At 45.6% G+C, this 14,121-nt stretch overlaps 1 protein-coding gene across 1 annotated transcript in view; it reads left to right on the top strand.

The window, feature by feature from the left end:
- The window catches only part of adarb2 (adenosine deaminase RNA specific B2 (inactive)), a 174,362-nt gene that overhangs the window by 105,901 nt on the left and 54,340 nt on the right, over positions 1–14,121 (top strand). Inside the window, exons 2-3 of the mRNA XM_086151557.1 lie at positions 3,623–3,709; positions 4,461–5,413. Coding sequence (XP_086007683.1) covers positions 3,623–3,709; positions 4,461–5,413 — 1,040 coding nt within the window. The remainder of the gene's footprint in view (positions 1–3,622; positions 3,710–4,460; positions 5,414–14,121) is intronic.

Raw genomic sequence — 14,121 nt, 5'->3', positions numbered from 1 at the left:
AATTTGACCGGCCCTTTTTGGAAGGATTTCTTTTATTCTGAAATGCAGGATCCATCGATCGATCGATCGGTCGAACCTTGGCTAGCTCGCAATTAGAAGCTTCGCTTAACTGACACGTGAAGTCCAGAGGACACAGGCAACTTTGATCCCATTTGCAAAGATATACATTGTGTTCTTGTGATCTGCCACCACTGAGAGGCCTGTGTGAACTGCTGATTGTTAGCTGCCTTGCTAAAGGGCCCTTGCCGGGGAAAGCGAGCGAGAGCTAAGCGCCACTTCTGCAATTTCTCCGCCGGATTTGTGGCCAATTGGCCACAAGCCACCTTCTCTAAGGTTGTGGCTTCCCATAAAGGCCTCGTGAACACAGCTGTAGCAACCACAACATTTTATTGCTTTTCATGTTTTTAAACGCGACATACGGTATCGTATGTGAGGGGGTGGAAAGTAACTATAATTCAGTTATCCAGACACATTTACTTCATAATGCTCAACCTCTCAATGGAGTTTATAACTGTAGGCTTCTACTCAGCAGAGGAAATTTCTTATTTCACTGTATAACTGACAACTGTACACTGTAAGCGTGAGATTTTCCTTTTATCATCCCCGACCTCTGAGATTTGAATCGTCGCTTCCAAGATGGCGACCTATGTTTGAGATAATCCCCAAAAACTAAATACAAATTTGCAAAGCAAAACACATGAAAGAACTTGGCGCATGTTTTGTGATTTTCTTTTTTTTTACGTCTGCAAAACATTTCCCCATCAGCTGAGATTGTTACAACTCTACTATTACTATTTGCACCGCGTTTATGCTTCCCTTTGCCTCCAAACCTCTTGCCACGTGAGATTTATGACACATCTAATTACGAGAAGGTCATCTGTGTCATTTAAGCCCACTGATATGCAGACTTGTCTCGAATTATTTAGTTTTTGTAATACAGGAAACCGGCGGCAGTATTATGTTAGGGTACTCCACTGTGCGAGCGCTCTGCAGTGTATTTGAATTTATGAGGTTGAAAATATGCTGTGCCTCTATGGGAAAATCAATCACACTACATTCTGCTAACCACTAACAGAAACTGCCTTTGACGTTACACACGGCTCGCTCATAAATCACGGCGCGCTGTGCTTGTGCCTGCACTTTATAAACCTATCAAATGACGATCAGAGGAAGTATTTCAAGGATGACCTCTAAACTGCACTGATTACAATGGTGTGATTCAGCATCGGAGTTACTAAAAACACGATGTTGTTTTTCTTCTCGATGGCTGCTTCCTCAGACGTCTTTGAATGAACGGCGATCAACCGAAAGTGAGAAGAATTCTTCACTCTTTACAGAAAAGCCCTGGTTTAAGTGTAGAAATCTTGAATGCGGTCTAAGGGGGTCTCTTCAGATCTTCATGCGACCCCGGGTCACGTCGGGAGACATCGAGGAGAGCACGGAATCTGTTTTCTCATGGAAAAGCTACGTGTTATTGAGACTTTAATTGCTGTTTGAAACTAATAGAAATGCATCAAGAGATGCAATTGAATTGCAGATGCTTCTGAACAGATTATCCTTTTTTTTTCTAAGAGGGAGAGTCTGTCGCACTTGCTCTCTGCTTTACTCTGCAAGACTTTTTAGCTAAATACCAAGTTCCCAAATAGCACAAATGACAATCGTGATGTTTTAAGGGTTTGGTGAGTATGGGGTTAAACTTGGGCACAAAAACATTTTTTCATTCTTTTAAAAAATACAATCGTTTTGGTCCACAAAGTCTCGCCAAAGTCAATGTTATGTCCAATAATAGATATACTCAGGCTAAACAGTCTTGACGTTTGCAACATAAAATGATCATTTAATCCATTTTAAGATCCCTCACACTGAGTTTGTCTCAGATGGGCAACCTACTTTTCTTTGGAAAGACTTACTGGAGCAACTAGAAGGCGCCTCTACATTTAATGTTTTAAAATATCTATACCTTAAATGTGTTTAATTTATCCTTAACAAAGACTGTAAAATGTTGATGCAGTTGGACTTTCAATAGTGTTCCTATTTCATGCAAGTGCAATGCATAACAGTTTCAGAATTAAAGTTATTTATATTCTGTACAGCAAATGTCCATAATGACCGAAAGTTTCCCTCCGAACGCACAGGATTTAAAGCGACCCAGTTTGAGAGCTTCTTCGTGTCATAACGCCCTTGCCTGGACGAACTTTTTTTTTTTTTTGTATTTTCTTAACTCATTTGGAAAAAAAATAAGTATGTCACATAAGGCCGTTTGCTTGTATATCTGGATGCGTGTGTCAACAGTATCAGCCGAGTCTCTAAGGGAAACACATGCGCGTGTACAGACGGTGCGCATCTGTTTAAACCCAGCTTGATATGTTGTTGCCCATTGAGTCCTTTGGCTTGGCAGAAGCTGTCGAGTGGGTGGTGCGGGCTTTCAGCAAATGAGGATTATCATATACACATAATGTGTATTTCTGGCTTCCAGTGACAAACCCTATGCTGCTGTTTGTTAATTGCCGGTCTCAACGTGCTCACTGATTTCAATCTTGACATCAACGTTTGTTTTTTTTTTTCCCCCCCCTTTATTATGTGTGCGACCAAACACAGCGTGCGAAAGATTTCAGACCCTTTAACACCCCCGATATCGCCCCTCCCCTGAACGCGCCAGACGGCCAAGTTTTTCACTGTAAGCGAGTCTTAGGAGACCTTAAAAAACAATATAGACTGATTTGGAAACGGTTTGGATAATGACCCCGCCGGCTGAGGGAGCAGCGGAGGCCCAAATTGCCGCTTGTGTTGGGGTTTAGCCTGTAATTAGGTCAGAATGCAAATGCTTGTATTGTGATGTTGGCCCACAAAGACTAGCACAGTTCCAGCCTTGCTGTTTAGAGGGTATCCATGTGTGTCAGGAGCTCAGTGAGCCCCTCTTGCACGATGGGGCTGCTCTCAGAAAGGGAGGAAAAGAGAGTGAGAAAGAGTTGGAGGTGCTATTATCAAAAGATGTTTATTGCGGTGTAAATATTTTTGAAATGTAGCGAAGCGTAGGCCCTAAGGCCGGTTCGGTATCGCCGAAAAGAGTTGAACTACGCCTGACCCCTCTTACCTTCCTCGCCCTTCCTTCAACTTGAATTTCCTCCTGCGTCCGCATCCTTTTGTCCTCCATCACGCACTTTTATTGATTATTAGTTGATGTTAGAGACAGTGAGGGTGGGGGGTAATTAAGGAGGCAGACCGGTCCGTCAATTCGGCACAGAGCCGTTTCAAGAGCACCGGAGAAAGCTATCGCCTTAATAGGGCTTCGTACTGTAAACAACACGCACACCTGGACAGCGGCAGCTCCCCAGGGGGGCACGGGAAGGAGCGGGCGCCGTGAAGTTTCTTCTAATAAGAGAAAAAGTTTATCACCAAAGTTGCACTGTTTGTCTAATCCATTTGCTTCCTGTTCTGTGTATATGCGTCGCGGTTCGTCCGCCGGCCGACGTTTGCGCGTACCGTGACTTACTTTCGCTTCATTTCTGTCCCCGTGATGTTCGGGCTGATGTCGACGCCGCTTTAATCGATGAGACTATCAAAACGTCTCCGCCGACGCCCGGCTCTTGTTGACTCTGCGTGTCTCTCGTCTCTTCTCCAGAGAAAGTCGGTATGCTGTCGGCATTGATCGCTCCCTTCAAGTACATCAGCCCCGGGACCAGCGGCACAGAGGACGAGGACAGTCTAAGTAAGCTCCTGCCTCTTTTATTTCTCTCTGTCAGCACGCTGCTGCACATAGTCCCTCGGTGACCGGGCAAATGTTGAAAAGATCTCTTTGTCACCGCTCGGATTAATTATTTGTGAAATTTGTTGGGTATTAAAAGAACCCATTATCAATAAGTCAGGTGGATAGGTGCTTGTCAGCACTCGATCCCCGTCCCCCTCCGCCCCGTTTCATCATTAACATTCCGGTGGCAAGATCTGAACACCCTATTTTTGTTCATTTCCCATCAGAAATGCAATATGCCACCCCTTCCCTATAACTAGGTTTGAGGAGCGTATCACAGCTGTTCAGACTCTGCTCTCATGGAGGATAGAAGTGTGAAATAAAGCAGGCTACAGACATTTCTCTCATCCTTTTGCAGTGTGTCTGCCACTCTCGCAATCCCCACCCCCATTACAAATAGGATTGATGCTTTGCATTGGCCACAGGGGCTGATGTTTCTCACTTACAACAGTGCTTGAGAGCCAATTTAGGGGCAGATTACCAAGTGATTTGGCAGATAAAGTCTCCATTTTTAGGGGATTTGTGTTTTTATTTTAACGCGCTGCGATATGACAGAGCCCGGCGGTATGAAGTGGGCTCGGCGCATTGTCGATTTCCTCGTTTACATTTCGGCGCGTGTCTGGGGCTCCGTTCGTCGGGCGGGCGGTAAAGTTTCGGTTTCATTCGTTCAGGATTTCTGGCCTTTCTGTTTCCGCCGTCGCTGATATCGCAGGTACCAGCAGCGCAGAGGTGAAGGAAAACCGTAACGTCGGCAACCTGGAGGATCGCTCGATCGGACCCGCCGAGTGCCAGTCGCTTTTCTGCACTGATTCCGCGAGAAGCGGGAGCTCTGGCCTGAAGAGGAAGCGGCCGCTCGAGGAAGACAACAACGGGCACCTGTGCCAGCTTCGTCTCATCTACAAGAAGCTCTCCTGGTCCGAGGCGCCGAAGAACGCTTTGGTGCAGCTGAACGAACTCCGACCGGGGCTGCAGTATCGAATGGTGTCGCAGACGGGGCCTGTCCACGCCCCTGTTTTCTCCATTGCCGTAGAGGTCAACGGGTTGACCTTCGAAGGCACAGGTCCGACAAAAAAGAAAGCCAAGATGAGGGCAGCGGAGCTGGCCCTCAAGTCCTTCATTCAGTTTCCCAACGCTCCTCAGGCCCACCTAGCCATGGGAAACATCTCAAACCCGTCGGCCGATTTCACCTCAGACCAGGCAGACTTTCCGAATACTCTGTTCAAGGAGTTCGAGTCCTCGCAACGCTCCAACAGCCTGTCGCTCTGCAACTCAGAGACAGAGTGCGAGCTCTTATCGAGTGAGCTGCTGAGACACGGACGTTTGCTTCGCCATACCTTGGACCTGATGGTGCAGGCTCAGCAGCGACTGGGCGGTATCGTTCCAGAACCCGATGCCCCCAAGAGTCCCGTGGCGCTGCTGAATGAGCTCCGCCCCGGCCTGCGATACGCCTGCCTTTCCGAGCAAGCCGAGGGCCGCAGGCTGCGTAGCTTTGTGATGGCGGTGCGCGTGGACGGGCGGATATTCGAGGGCTGCGGTCGCAGCAAGAAGCTGGCCAAGACTCAGGCGGCCCAGTGTGCACTTCAGGCCCTCTTCAACATCAGGACGATCCCCGAAGGGAGGACCGGTCTCAAAGCCAGCAGGAAGAGTTGTCCTCATTTACCTCAGGTGAGTACAAACACATCCTCGCCGTCTGTCGTCAAGCTAAGCCTCTTTGGCAGCCTCTCGACTTCCTACCGGGGCACGTAATGACCAAAACAGCAGGCGTGCTGTGAAAAGCCAACAAGTAATTAAGGAGGACAAGAGATAGCAGTTACAAAGACTAGGGATGGAAGGATAAATTGTAGCAACACAGATAAGGATATGTGTAACCAAGGTGGTATTTACTTTGAGTTACAAAATAAGACACGGACGACTCGGGAAAGAATTACATTTCAAAGAACATGCGCATTTGTATGCGTTTTTTGGCTGGGTTTTTGTCATAGTATTTATGCATTCTGTAAAAGTTGGCCCCTAGACTGCAAATATCCGTTTGCGGATGTATTAATAGAAACAAGTAAATAGTGCCATCTTTGTGCCTTTTGCACGAGAGGATTCTGTGTCCCACCCTGCATGTGTTTGTAGAGGTGCAATTTGCGAGAGTTTCTTTATTTTGCAAAAAATCTCGTGTTTTCTCATGTGTGACATTACAGCGACTACGAGCATTAATTCAATCTGTCGCCCAGAGCAGATCGAAAAGCAAAGACTTAAAAAGACAAATGAAAAAAAAAACAAAGCTCGATTCCATGCTCATTTACTCAAATATGTAAATAGCAATCACAGCCGGGAAACTAGGAAACTAATTTTTATGAACTTGAGGAAATTAGAAAGCCCAAAGACACAGCGGCTAGATTGGCCAGGAACTGTTGACGACGACTTTAAACTTGATTTCGCCCGCACAATAAAGGGGAGATTTCCTTGTTCAATAGATACTGATTTGATTTGATTTGATTTTTTTCGGCTATCCTTTTAGGACCCTGTCTTTGCTGACCTCCAGTGGTGAAATTTCACACCTCACTCTTCTAGTATGCAGGTGTTCCTCCTCCTGGGTGTGGTCACAGGTGCAACGCAGTGCGCTTAAAAGAGTGGAAAGCACTGCTTTTGCGATTCCCGATCTTTTCTACGAATGCTTCGCCAAAGAATGTTTAAAGCGACGCAGCCTATGAACTCCGAATGCCAAAATGACGCCGTACAAATCCATAGCATTCCATCCCGAATGTCTTTTCTCGCAAGCTTCTCTTGACGCCCGCTGACACATTGTGTCTCCGCAAACGCGGTACTGTTTGTGTCTCGTGGCATTATCGTTCTTTTCTTGGCTTGAAGTGTCCTTCCCCAGAGCATGACATCAACCCAGGAAACCTGCACATTTGCCTGGGAGAAACTTTCCCTTTTTCTCCTTACCGCCATGGTGTCTAAAGGGATTTTAAGAGGATTTACCGCACCCACTTAGTTCCAGAAAGCACTCGCTTGTGGAATTTCTTGAAAGTCGGGCGTTCTGTCTAGCAGGCCTTGGAAGGAATTTTATTTTCAATGGCGGAGAGAAAAAAAAAAAAAAAAAAACAAGGTCCAGGTTTGTTCGGTGTAAACAGATGTTCCGTTTTGCCACGTGGGTTTTGATGTGCTCAACTATTTCAATGCGAAACCCTCGAGCTCACACTTGGTCTGTTTTCATTCCAGTCAGTCTCTGTGTCAAGTGTTGATTGCATGGGCAGTAGGAGACTAAACTGCAGATGTGATGCATCATATGTGGGTGGTTGCCAGCTGGAGGGCATTGGAGGCGTTGTGGTTGCGTGCCAAGTTATGTGCACCACCTCTTCTTGTTCCTTTTCCCCAGATTCCCTTCTGGCTGTACCTGTTGACGAAGAACACTTTGTCGATAGCACAAACATTCGTCGTGACCTTAATATCAAAAATAAGCCACTCGTACGGCCTCGGTTGACCCAAGGTTTAAGGCTCTTTGTTTTATATTTTACGTTCTTGTGCGCTGGGCGCTGCTGCTTACAGACGCAGAAAACAAATCAAAGTCTCTGATCAAATGTGGCTGAAGGTAGGAATCAAAATCCCAAACGAGACAGCACTGCTATCATTAACTCGACTCATGCTTTCATATGTCAGCAGGAAATCTGTGTCAGCCCTTATCTTCTACTCCGGATGTTCCCGGTAATGACCATGTGACGATCATTGAGGTAGTATGTGTTTTGTCATACGGTAAATTATCCGGTCCGTTTGTTGTCTCAGGCACTGGGAAGACTGAGGGAGCTGTTTTGAAAAAATAAAGTACTTATGTGTCTGGAAAATACAATATACAATACAATATATAATGTATAAATATTCATCCATCCATTGTCTACAGCAGCGCCACATAAACAGACAGAACCGTTCACTCTCTCATTCGCACATCTGGACAATTTTTCCAATTTTTCCAATTAACCCGCTGCATGTTTTGTGGAAACAACGGAGAAGCCTGAGGAAACCCACGCAGACACGGGGAGAGCACGCATCATATCAACTTGATACTCCGCTCGTACACCGAATCAGTTCTGTAGCTTCCGCAGCTCTTTGTAACTATTTATATCATTCCTCCTGGCAGAGAAAGGATGTCGTCATCATTCCCCGTCGTAATGAAGACCGAGCCGTTGATTGATTAGTTTACACTAATCAGGACCCACAGGGAAAATCCTTGACTAATGTTGATCACAGGCTTGGGGCAACTGCTCTTTTATACTGGATTCACGGAGGTGCAACGGAGTAATGGAGAGGTCGTACAATCGGAAGAAATAATGTGCGGCGATTACAGAAAATATGGAGAGGGAAGACAGAAAAATGACAGAAATCATCAGGTGTCGCAAACGTCAGTGGCTTTCAAATGGGTTTTCATGGAAAAAATAAATGATTCCTTAAACTTTCACAAACTAGCATGCTGCGAGAGCGGGTGTCAGCAAGTAAACATGACCGTGTTCCACTTAACTTCGAAGTTTGTAAGTGGCTGTAAGCTTGTGTTCGCACTTACATGGTTTACAAAAGTGTAAGAGGAATTAATGCTATTAACAATAAAAGAATGCTTGAAGAGACTAATTACGCCTTCCAGTATATGCATAAAAAATGAAGGCGCTCATCTTTATTGCATTGAAGCAGGTGTAGAACATTGTTTGATACACAAAGAGGGGATACTCGTGTAGAAGAGCCGCTTCACGATGAGCAGCTTTTCCCCTCTAATATGTTAAACACAACATTTGAGCCTTTTTTTTACAACCGGGTGTCAAAAACAGACTTAATTCAATAAAAAAAAGGTAACCGAGCGGGTTAAAATCTGTTAAGGCGGTGCCATTTGGCTCAGATATCTAGCATCCTTGTATGCCCTTGTTGAACCTGTCTAGGTGCACAAGTCCAAGTGATTATATATGTGTGTGTGTGTGTGTGTGTTTGTGTGCACCTTACCTTAAAACTCGGAACAGGCGACACAGATGGAGCAGGCGGGGGAACCAGTGTGTAGGTAGTCGTCTCCACGTGTCCTTATCAGTGATTTTAAATTCTTGGCCGTTGTTGTGCTCACTATCTTGCAGCTGATCCTGTTCAGATTTTCCCTCAGGGAGACAAAGGTCATAGGTGAGTTATTGGATGCAGGAGAAGGGAGACGTGGGCCTCATGCTCACCACTGTATTGCATAAAAATGAGGACCAGACACTATTAGTTCTTCAAACTTCTACTGAGCTCCAGCAGGTTACTCCGAAATGAAAAATTGAAACTCAACCAGAACAGCATGTTATAGTATTCTCTTCAGACCTGCCTTGCTACGTATACCTACCAAAAAAAAAAAAAACATGGTCTTTGCCACAGTAATATAACTCCTCCTCTCTCCCATTTCTCGACAAAAACAACAAAATCCAACTCATCGGGGTTCTTTTTCTGCCTCGTTTTACAGCATATTTCAAATAGTTGATTGTGGTAAATATGTCATATACCCCATAATCCATTTATATAGGAGCTGGTTTTCGTAGCGATGAGTGGCATTTTAGCTTCATTTATACATGAAATATATTTGTTTTTCAACAAAGACTTTCATTGCTCCATTTGACCTTTGTCTAGCCGGGAAAATCAGGCCAGTATTTTACAGGAACAGCCAGGCTTACAGTATATTGACGTGTTCCATGAGTCATGGCTAAGAGATATCCAAACAGTGTTGTCTCTACAAGTTAACTTTCTGAGAAGTAACCGGGGTGCAACTCTCTGTGCTCTCAATGCAGAGCGAAGGGCTATGAAATTATTTCCATTTATTATATATCACACATCATTTCTGTGACAATGCCATAACATTCTTAGCTTTTTTCCTTAAAATTAAACAGTTATAAATGTCACTGGCGCACCAGGTGTCGATACAAACAGGCGGTGCTAGCTAGGCTTTTTAGTCACCCACCAGCGAAAAGACCATTGTGATGTTTCCATAGCGACCTCAGACCCTCACATTGAGTTGAAATTCTCCGATTTGGTTCATTTGACTGACGGACAAACGCTCACTGAAGTTGACAGTTAGCCCCGCATCTTATTTCTGTAAAGTAATATCAGGATATGTTACAATTCAACATGATCAAATGCACCAAAATGTTACCGCTGTTTTTTTAAAAGAGCCGGAGTTGAACCGAAATGGACATCAGCGACGATCAGAGATTGGCTGATATGAGCGGTTGATGTACGTTTGTGTCGTGACTACATTTAATGGTGAATTAGTTGTTTGTCTGATTGTTTTTTTTTTCATTATTACCGAAATCGAGTAGCCCCGGCTTTGAGCCAACACGCAAAAATGAACCCTTCCTCCAAACCTAAGTCCAGTATCTCTAATGAATCAATGTTGAGTGTCTCTCCAGCGGCGCTATCACTGCACAGTGAAGTGAAAAGAGTAAGCTTGACACCCGTTTTTCCAAGTAGAACGATCACCTCGCGGTCTGGAACCTCGATCGTCCGCTTTATCTCGCCCTGTCGTATAAACGCACTGCGGTGTCAGGGGGTCATCTGCGGCCTGAGCTTTGCGGCAGCGAGGACGGCGCCGAGGTCACTGCTCTCCGCCACCTTGAATTAAGGCTCATTTGATCAGGGAAATGTGCTCATAGCGGAGCGGCATGAAAATGAAGGTGAGAAGAGGCAAACATATACTATCTGTCCTTGGTTCGATAACGCTACGAGCGATTTTTCTTTATTTGTCAAGCTATCAGCAACGATAACGTGCAACAAAGTGATTTGATTTAGTTATCTCCGAATGTGAACGATGGCGGACGGAGACAGATACGGACTGGTCAACCAGAGTAATTTCTCTGCCTCCCAACGCCGCAAATTAAATATGATTTCAGACATGTGAAGGTGACCCCTGTCAGCAGCTGAGTCTCTCACAGATTGTTTTCTTTGTCTAATCTCTCCCACTTCTAATCTGTCTCAATATAAACAGCTGTGACAGGCTGATCATTAATTAATATTGCCACAGCAAATTAGCAACAGCGATCACCCAGCCCGGCGCCCCGTCTTATACGAAACCCACCACGCTGGAGAGAGGGAGTGAAGGTGTGAACAACAAATTAGAGAGGAGTTGATTAACAGCTTTGGAGACCTTGCAGATAGTATTACAGCCCCCGTGCGTCGACGCCGATGGCAGCGGATACAAATAAAGTGACAGCCGACACCGCAGACTGTACTGACAGGATCATCTGTGAATAACAACATCGTCGGCGACAGACAACGAGCGCGTTGGAAAGATCGCGTAGACGGGCCTGCGAGTGTTGCCGGGCACGTAGAACAAGTCTAGGAGCAACTCGAAACGGGATCTGAGCAAAATTTAAAAAATGAGTAGATATTATCCGAGCAAATAGGGGCATTAAATTTCCCCGCTATGTAACAGTGCTACACACATGCTGTCTAGGGGTTATTTGTAGTGTAATTGATCGGTTTTATTAATATTTCGCTTGAAGAGCACTCTGTAGAGGGCAGACCTCCACGAAGATCAATGAAAAACATTGCTGAGATTAAGTGGATTCTTCTCAGACATTTGTTACGGCAACCCGCCAGATTTCTTGTTTTTAATGATTAATTCTTTACTTCTCAAAGATAATAGTGTAGAGCCATAAAATAAATGACTACTGCAAAAAATATAACCAATCACAAATAAAAAAGTATCAGAAACATCAGAAACGTTCACAGAATCTTGTCAAAGCACAAGACCAAGTTTTCAAATAAATTGGTTTAAAGCTAAGTTTTTGTCTCAAACTGCTCTTAAACAGCTCCAAAGTTGGTTTTATGTGCCCTGAGCACAAAAAAAAGTGACCCGAATTGTTTTCTTTTTCTTTAGTTACATGGCAGGGTCCTCGAGGGGGCATGGGAGTGCCCAACCAGTCTACATGTGTTTTGTGGATCTGGAGAAGGCATTTGACCGTGTTCCGCGGGCAGTCCTGTGGGAGTATGGCGTACTGAACCCCATCGTACTGGCTATTCTGTCCCTCTATGATGGGTGTCGGAGCTTGGGCCGCATTCCCAGTTGTAAGTCGGACTAGTTTCCCGTGAGAGTTGGACTCCGCCAGGGCTGCCCTTTGTCACCCAATCGGCTCATAACTTTTATGGACAGAATTTCGAGGCGCCAGGGCGTTTAGGGGATCCGGTTTGGTGGCCGCAGGATCAAGTCTCTGCTTTTTTGCAGATGATGTGGTTCTGTTGGCTTCATTGGTCCATGATCTCCAGCTCTCACTGGAGCGGTTCGCAGCTGAGTTTGAAGCGGCAGGGATGAGGATCAGCGCCTCCAAATCCAAGACCACGGTGCTCAACCGGAAACGGGTGGAATGCCCACTCCGGGTCGGGGAAGAGGTCTTGCCCCAGGTGGAGGAGTTCAAGTATCTCGGGGTCTTATTCACGAGTGAGGGAAGGATGGAGCGGGATGGGCGTATTGGTGCGGCATCAGCAGACTCTGTACTGGTCTGTTGTGGTGAAGAGGGAGCTGAGCCAGAAGGTGACCTATTTACCGGTGGATCTACGTTCCCACCCTCATCTATGGTCACGAGCTGTCGGTAGTGACCAAAAGAACCAGATCGTGGATACGAGCGACCGAAATGAGTTTCCTCCGCAGGTAGGCCGGACTCTCCCTTAGAGATAGGGTGAGAAGTTGGGTCATCTGGCAGAGCCGCCGCTCCTTTGCATAGAGAGGAGTCAGATGAGGTGGCTTGGGCATCTGATCAAGACGCCTCCTAGACGGGAAGGCATTCCGGGCATGTCCATTGAGGAGGAGACCACGGAGAAGACCCAGGACACGCTGGAGAGACTATGCCTCCAGGGCCTGGCCTGGGAACGCCTCAGGGACCCCCAGAGGAGCTGAAGGGAGGTCTGGGCCTCACTGCTCCGGCCGCTGCCCAGCAACCTGACTCCGGATAATTGAGGGAAGATGGATGGGTGGATGGATGGATAGTTTCATGGGGAACCAGTGTGATATAAAGCTGAGAGCTGAATAATAAACATAACCTATTAAAAGAGAAACAGTCCCCAATCCCCGGTCCATAATGTTCATCTTTGACCTCTTTATATAGTTAAAAATAGATAGATAGATAGATAGATAGATAGATAGATAGATAGATAGATAGATAGATAGATAGATAGATAGATAGATAGATAGATAGATAGATAGATAGATAGATAGATAGATAGATAGATAGATAGATAGATGCTAGTGTGTGTGTGTGTGTGTGTGTGTGTATGTGGTTGAGAGAGGGAGAACATCAAGACAAGTAGATCATTGACAGGAAGTTTCTCTCGCACACGTCCATGATGTATCATAGTTTGTCTATCGATATATTTGAACGGTGTGTATCCACAGTCGCTGTTTTCCTCCGGACTCAGTGTCTGCCCTTTTAAGAGCCACTTACCCCATCATTTGCAGTTTAAAGGTAAAAGCCGAGTGCGCGAGTGGAGATTTGTGTGTGAAATTACCGCACAATAATGTTTTCCCCATCTGAATGGAAGCGGCCCCTTCTTGGAAAGGTTAGTCATCCTCAATGGTCTAGTATGTATGCAAAATATGACCTATGAAGCTGCAGGCTGTTGAATCTAATGTACCGTGTCAGCGTGCAGCTTGGTGGGGAAATCCTTAGCAGCGAGGAGCGGAGAGGAGATCGGTCAGGTCAAGCATCTTCACATATACACCGAAACACCCCTGGAATCGGCGCCGCTGTCTGTTCACATTCGGTATCCCGGGACGCAGCTACTAACTCTTCATTGTTGGTGACAGCCCTCATTCCTCCTTTTCCCACCTCCTCCTCCTCCTCCGACGTCTGCTAGCTGTGAGCCAGAGCACGGCTATAATCAATTCCGCAGAACTTCTCACACTTCATTAAAAGCATAATCAAGTTCATTACAATTTCATAGGCGTTCAGGTACCAAATGGCTTCCGATAAATCATGACTATTGGTCCTGTGTGGCTGGCATGTGTAGGTTTATCTCTGGCACTCAGGCAGGAGAGGGGAGGCAAGGTGGGTGGAGAAAGGAGAGAGGAGGGGAGAGGTCTGGATGTCTGGCCTTTAAATGACCTTCCAGAGCATCAGACTCTGTCAACACATGCACACATGCGCGGTTTCACACGCTGAGCAGACATGGCGTGCGTTTTTTAAAATGTTATATTAACTCTAGGAATGATCGTTTGTATAATTTTACATAATCACATCCTTGGCAGACAAAGCCGTTCAATATAGTCTGCATGTTCAGAGACAAGCTGTCAAAACAGTATTTATACCCAGGGACGTCAAAAATGAATGTTAATAAAACTTGATTTTCTGTACTCGTCTGAGAAACCGTATTGGAATACGAAATGAATCTTT

Source organism: Fistularia commersonii, chromosome 8, assembly GCF_037954325.1.
Source record: "Fistularia commersonii isolate RoL2024-O1a breed Wild chromosome 8, RoL_Fcom_v1.0, whole genome shotgun sequence".
NCBI classification, from domain to species: Eukaryota; Metazoa; Chordata; class Actinopteri; order Syngnathiformes; family Fistulariidae; genus Fistularia; species Fistularia commersonii.
This window is presented reverse-complemented; position numbering and strand designations above follow the sequence as displayed.